Source organism: Triticum dicoccoides, chromosome 6B (assembly GCF_002162155.2).
Source record: "Triticum dicoccoides isolate Atlit2015 ecotype Zavitan chromosome 6B, WEW_v2.0, whole genome shotgun sequence".
Lineage (NCBI taxonomy): Eukaryota > Viridiplantae > Streptophyta > Magnoliopsida > Poales > Poaceae > Triticum > Triticum dicoccoides.
The window spans coordinates 83953467-83960623 of NC_041391.1; the positions used below are offsets into that span (position 1 = coordinate 83953467).

The 7157-nt window shown below is 45.1% G+C and overlaps 1 protein-coding gene across 1 annotated transcript in view; it reads right to left on the bottom strand.

Moving 5' to 3' along the window:
• LOC119322042 (cysteine-rich receptor-like protein kinase 10) overlaps positions 1-2963 on the bottom strand; it is a 9604-nt gene extending 6641 nt beyond the window's left edge. The window contains exon 1 of the mRNA XM_037595548.1: positions 2140-2963. Within this exon, the coding sequence (XP_037451445.1) occupies positions 2140-2923 (784 nt within the window). The 5' untranslated portion in view covers positions 2924-2963. The remainder of the gene's footprint in view (positions 1-2139) is intronic.
• Positions 2964-7157: the final 4194 nt, after the last annotated feature.

Here is a 7157-nt window from a genome sequence, read left to right on the forward strand (position 1 = left end):
TGGCTGTGGCGGCCTTAGATCTGGCGGTTGGTGGCGGCAGGCGGCGCGGGCGGTGTGGGCCGGCGGCGGTGGCTGCAGGTAGAGGATGTGGGTGGTGCGCGGTGCCTGCTGTGGCTGGATCCTTCCAGCTAGTGTGGGCAAGGGGCGCGAGGTGGAGGCAGCGGCTCGACGTTGGTTGTTGCGATGGGCGTGGGCTACGGCGTGGTGGCCTCACGGTGCTTGGTCGGGCCGGTGTTGCGGCGACGGCTGGAGTCAGATTTGGCGTCTGTTCGTTCGCATGTGGCCTGTGTGGATGCCCAGTTGGTTGTCTTCGGCTTCGGCTACGGCCTGTCCGGCAATCCCCGCGTGGCTGGGCGGGTGGTCGGTCCTTGCCAGATGCAGATCCAGCTGTGAGCAGAGGTTGGGCGTCAGGGGTGGCGTTTGGAAGAGGTGGTGGGTGTGATAGGTGGCTCCGATGCGGTCGGGCCACCTGTCACCGGCAGGGGCGCCGAGCGTTGACGACGTTTGCTCCCGCTTCACCTCTTCTTAGACCTGGTGGCTCCTTGGTCGGTCTGGTTGTTCTGGTCACCGGCAGCTCTGCCGGCGGTTGGAGCAAGCTGGTCGGTTCATCGCTCGCAACTTGAAGGACCTATGGGGCGTCTTGTTTCCTGGACGGCGGTCTGGGTGGCGGGAGCTGCGGTGCTCGTGGGCTGAGCTCGCGGCTCAGGTGCGGGTGGCTAGTAGCCATGGCCGCGGGGGCGGCGTGGTGGCTGGCGGTTTGATGTTTCGTGGTGGTGTGCCGTTTAGGTCTTGTGCCTGGCGGCACCTTGGGTGAAGGCGGAGTATGATTGCCGTGGTGAAAATCCCGCCTGGCTTTGGCCGGGCCGACGGAGGCGGCGTCCGTGGTCGTCGTCATCTTCCTGAAGTCTCCGTTGTGGTTGCTCCTTTCCCTTCGTCGTGCTCCGGATGAAATCTAGATCTTTGGATCGGGCGGTGGCGGCGCTTCGGTGTTGTATCCTTCCTGAAGGCACTGTCTTGGAGCTCACGGTTCGTCGACTCTCAACTTCACCTCTTCGTGGTATCCTTACCGTGAAGGGCTCCGGCGGCTCCGTAGTGTTGCTTACAGTCATTGTTTAGTCTACTTCGAGTCGTTCGGTGTGTTTGTTGTTGTAGGCTCTTGGCACCTATGTATCTGGCCTTGGGTGCGTGTTGGTGTGGCGTGTTGTCGTTTGTATCGGCTCGGATGTTGGTTGGTGCGTTATATATAAAGCGGGGCGAAAGCCTTTTTCAGTAAACTAGCCGGAAGAAAATTATGAGAAAAAAATTAAGTAGTAAATAAATGCAATGAAAATCATTTTAAATCAATTTCATATAAATGTCGTGGGTCGCAAAAATATAAGCCACACTTCTTTCATTGGGCACACGGCTTATATACATCATAATCCGAGTGCTGTAACAGGGCTCTCGGCTTATATACCATGTACGCCGAGTACTATAGAAGGGCACACGGCTTATATACCGTGTAAGCCGAGTGCTATCGCAAGGCACACGGCTTATAGGCTGCTCCATGACGGCGCCGTCAGCCCGCTTCGTTGCAGACACGTGGCAGTTTTATTTGCCGAGTGCGGACTATAAGCCGGGTGCCTTTTTCCGTAGATACCGTGTGTTTCATATAAGCCGAGAGCCTTGTTTTACACTCGGCTTATATATGGAAGCCGAGTACTTATGGTTTGCCGGGTGTTTTTTTACCAGGACTCGGCTTATAGGAACATAAGCCGAATGCCCGAAAAATAGCTCTCGGCTTATATGCTAGCACACGGGAAATCAGGATTTTCCTGTAGTGAATATGTATAATCTAATTTGTTTAGTTCAGTTCTTTCTTGTTAATAAAGTCTTTCTATTTCGAAAGGCTAGAATGACTACTAATAGTAACCAATTTTACCCTTCCGTTTGCTTGTGTGGCACCTATCCATAACAAAATATTAGAATATTTTATAACCAAATTCAAAATTAATCTTTCCAAAACAATGTATAATCTAATTCGTTGAAGGGATTCTACTTTCCAAAAGAATGTATAATCTAATGGTTGGTAAGCAACTGACCTCTGGTTATTTCCCAAAAAAACAAAAAAGAAAAACAAAAACAAAAACAAAAACTGACCTCTGGTTGCAGCCGTTGGTGCCGTCGTGGGCAACAGGACCATGGCGCTGCCATTGTAGAAGGGGGTCAGCTGGGACCGTAGGGTGCACCGCGGACCAGCAATCCTGGCGCTCTGCCCGCTCTGCGGGAACGTGGTCCACCACCTGCCCAGGAGGCCTTGGAGGCAGCTTCGGCACTGCAGCGGCGACAGGTCCGCCGCGCACTGCGCCGCCGAGTAGATATTCTGGGTCGCCGGGTTGGGCCCTACCCAATGCCCCGTGGCGAATAGCCTCGAGGAGTTGTCCACCGCGTACTGCGCCGTGGCGCTGAGAAGGGCGGTGACCGCCTGGTCGACTTCTTTGCTGCTTATGTTGGGACCGTCGCTAACAGGGACCTCGCCGGAGTTGCCGGTGGGGTCCAGGAAGTCGTGGTTGGCCAGGCGGACGTAGCACTCGTTGTAGAAGAGGCCCACGTCCCTGCTGCGGTTGCAGGCTCTCTCCGCGTCCCTACTGGCCGTGGTGACGCAGTCGAAGCAGTCGGTGACGCTGATGTCGCCCCGGCAGAGAACCAGAGCCCAGGCAGTGTCCGGCACGGCCCCGAAGTCGCCCGAAGCAAAGCGAGACGGCGAGGAGGAGGCGTTCCCGCGGAGCGTGCCGAGGAGTGTTCGAAGGTTGGTCTGGTATGTGCTGCCTGTCGAGTAGGTGCCTTGGCCGCTGCCGCAGAACGGCCACAGCTGGGCTGCAGCGAGTGGAAATAGTGCAAGGAGAAGAAGAACGTGAATCATCGAGGAGTAGCCGCCGGGCATGGCGGTCGTGAAAGCTGAAGATAGGAGCTAGGAAGAAGCAATCAAATTGGACCCCTAGTACCACATACTCTACTTCTCCATGCGTATAAGAAGGGAAGGGGATGGAAGGGAAGCGAAGCAAGAGGCAGCTGCTGCTACCATACGCATCGCATCATCGTGGGCCATGCATGCATAAAATTTGCGGTATGTCACCTTTGATTGCGATGACTCTGATTCGAACTTATCTTTTTAGAGTTAGTTATTAGTTGCACATCTACATCATGCACGGCCCTTGATTACTTTGCATGGCCCCACGCATGCATGTTTTTTTCCCAAGAGATTTCATGCTACACCTACCCAACATGCTAGTTTGACTTCCTCATGCCTTTTCATTTAACTTACAATATTCAGTCTATCATATGTTTTGTGCTAAAAGTGTAATGTGTGTTTCATTTGCATATTTCTGTTCCTTTCGACATTGACTTCAAACAAGACCACTCTTGAATAAATTTTAATAACTTTTAAAGTTTTAGCAAATTTCAAATATTAAAACTTGATAAGAACCAAGGATAGTTAGCACACATCTCTTCAAATATAGCAAATTTCAAATATTAAAACTTGATAAGAACCAAGGATAGTTAGCACACATCTCTTCAAATATAGCAATTTTCAAATATTAAAACTTGATAAGAACCAAGGATAGTTAGCACGCATCTCTTCAAATATAGCAATTTTCAAATATTAAAACTTGATAAGAACCAAGGATAGTTAGCACACATCTCTTCAAATATAGCAATTTTCAAATATTAAAACTTGATAAGAACCAAGGATAGTTAGCACACATCTCTTCAAATATAGCAAATTTCAAATATTAAAACTTGATAAGAACCAAGGATAGTTAGCACACATCTCTTCAAATATTGCATATTTAAAATATTAAAACTTGATAAGAACCAAGGATAGTTAGCACACATCTCTTCAAATATTGTAAATTTCAAATATTAAAACTTGATAAGTACCAAGGATAGTTAGCACACATCTCTTCAAATATAGCAAATTTCAAATATTAATACTTGATATGAACCAAGGATAGTTAGCACACATCTCTTCAAATATTGCAAATTTCAAATATTAAAACTTGATAACAACCAAGGATAGTTAGCACACATCTCTTCAAATATAGAAAATTTGAAATATTAAAACTTGATAAGAACCTAGGATAGTTAGCACACATCTCTTCAAATATTGCAAATTTCAAATATTAAAACTTGATAAGAACCAATGATAGTTAGCACACATCTTTTCAAATATAGCAAATTTCAAATATTAAAACTTGATAAGAACCAAGGATAGTTAGCACACATCTCTTCAAATATTGCAAATTTCAAATATTAAAACTTGATAGACACATCTCTTCAAATATTGCAAATTTCAAATATTAAAACTTGATAAGAACCAAGGATAGTTTGCACACATCTCTTCAAATATAGGAAATTTTAAATATTAAAACTTGATAAGAACCAAGTATAGTTAGCACACATCTCTTCATATATAGCAAATTTCAAATATTAAAACTTAATAAGAACCAAGGATAGTTAGCGCACATCTCTTCAAATATAGCAAATTTCAAATATTAAAACTTGATAAGAACCAAGTATAGTTAGCACACATCTCTTCAAATATAGCAAATTTCAAATAATAAAACTTGATAAGAACCAAGGATAGTTAACAAATTTCAAATATTTCACGAACGAGGGATAAAAAATTTCAAAATCTGACAGAGTGCGTTCTTATTGGTCTTGCACTTGTGTATATCACTAAATGCTCATCACCGGTATAACAAGCACCTTTGAAAAGAATGTGCATTCCTTTCAGCCAGCACACATCTCTTGATTCATATGGCACAACCTTGGCCTTTCCAAACTTGTTAGCGCTCCTCCATGGTTTCTAATGTAGCCACATAGTCGAAGATGAAAATTCATATAAAATGCTGCAGCGGCAGGTTGATTAGGCAACCTTTTTTTTGGACCGCCGTCGAAACCAGCAAAATGGGCAGGGCTATGGCTAGCACCATTCTGATGAGGTACGACTTTCAGAATGGGAAAATCCATTTCACCTGACATTGTTATTAACAAATTAATGTCTCTAACTCAATTTCCATACCAAGGTTGATCTAGTTAAGTGGAACTGATCATACAAATTGCTTCCGCGCAGTTTGATCCAACAATGACAAGGAGATTCATTCATCAGACATCCAGATCTTCCTGGACCGGTCAAAAATCTGCAGCCCCTTGAGATCCTATGCCTCCTCAGCATGCATATCATATCTGTAACCCCTCCACTATCTGATGTTTCAGCAAACACAATTGATGGCTGTCACTGATGGTCGAATAACAGTGTTTGCTTTCTCTCTTATGTCTTGTACTCACATGGCCTAGCTCTGATGCAGTTTGGTTTGACCTCTGGATGTCTATCCACTGCATAAGATTTTAGTAAAACAAAAACATTTGTGACTGTCGATGCCTTAAATTCACGTCTTGTTCGCATACATAGTGGATTTCCCAGATTCGGGAGCGACTCAAGGATGTCCAGTAATCAAATGTACTGAGGTAACAACACTACTGAGCATACTACATACACATGGTGACTTGGAAAGGTGGTCCTCCGAATAGTACCGTGCTTTTAAAATCTATGCACAAAAGCAATCGAGCTTTGTTATAAGGCGCCCAGCGTGCCAAGCAAGCAAGGATGTGTTAAATATGCTAAAAGCTCTGAACACGAGGCCGACCTTTTGTTTTGCAAGTCATGATATTAGAGCATGATTTCTAGGGTGTTTTTCTCTTCCCTTCCGAAGATCCTCACTATAAGTTCCGGGCCATGTTGTTCAAATCATCGCAACTAACATGAGAAGCTTAAAAATGCCCATCACGAATGTTGGGATAACCTGCGCCACAAACTTAAACATCACCTCTTTTTCCAGCCAAAGTGAGGTTTCAACCCAAGCGATAGTTGTTTTGGTGAACCATATTTCAAGATTCTGATTTTTTTTCTTTCAACATATGCCCCTCCAACGTTTAGTAGCCCTATGTATATCTCCTCAAAGGTCATCGTTTGCACCCCGGGGTTCAAGTGCACGCTTTCATGCGGACATGATTTTTTGAACACTTATGCTGCATTTAGTCTGGTTAATCAGCTAACCTATGGCTTTCTCATAGGTCATCAGGATGTTGTGGCCCTCATTAGCTTGGCAATTGTAAGCCTTAATAAATGAAGGTATCATTGATACATCCATTTTGCATCATGTTTTTCTACTATTATTTATAATGTTTTTGGTCATTATTTCACTTTATGATGCAATTCTAATATCTTTTCTCTCTTAATTTGCAAGACTTACATGAAGAGGGAAATTATTGGCAGATGGAATTCTAGACCTAAAAGAGATACAGCAAAGATAGCTATTCTACGGAGCTCTAAATGAGCTAAACTTCACAAGGATTTTTCATTGAGTATAAAGAAATACCGGAACAAAGAGGGTTCCTGCACAGGTGATGTGGTATGCTCCTATAATACCATGGTTGAAACGCATGTTCAGAAACAAAGAGCACTCGAGGACGGGTCGTTGCGGAGAAAAATCGAGAGAAAGTACAGGGAGGAGTTTGCAGGTGACACATGGAACATATGGTTTGGTTTAAGCGTGGATGGCATTAATCGTTTTGGGGAGCAGAGCAGCAATCACAACACCTGGTCTGTGACTCTATGTATCTATAACCTTCCTTCCTTGGCGGTGCATGAAGCGAAAGTTCATTATAATGCCAGTTCTCATCCAAGGCCCTAAGAAACCCAACAACGACATTGATGTGTACCTAAGGCCATTAGTTGAAGAACTTTTACAACTATGGATTAGAAATGGTGTACGCGCGTGGGATGAGCTTTGACATACGTACGTGCGTGGATTGGAAATGGTGTACCTACCCTACTGGAAAGACCTAGAGGTCCGCTCTTCACGACGTGATGCACGTGACGTAGAACCTTTGCGTGAAGCTGCTAGGCTTCTTGGGCATGAACCCCTGACACCGTCGTCGTCGCTGCGGGTGCCCCCCCTGCCCCGACCCCATCGCCGTCGCCCCGACCATGCACAGATGTCCAGCCAGCATTCCTCTTTCTTTATCATATATATGATGTTTTTTTAGATTATATGTATATGTGTGATTATATGTACGTTTGTATATACGATTATATGTCCTTTTTTCAGATT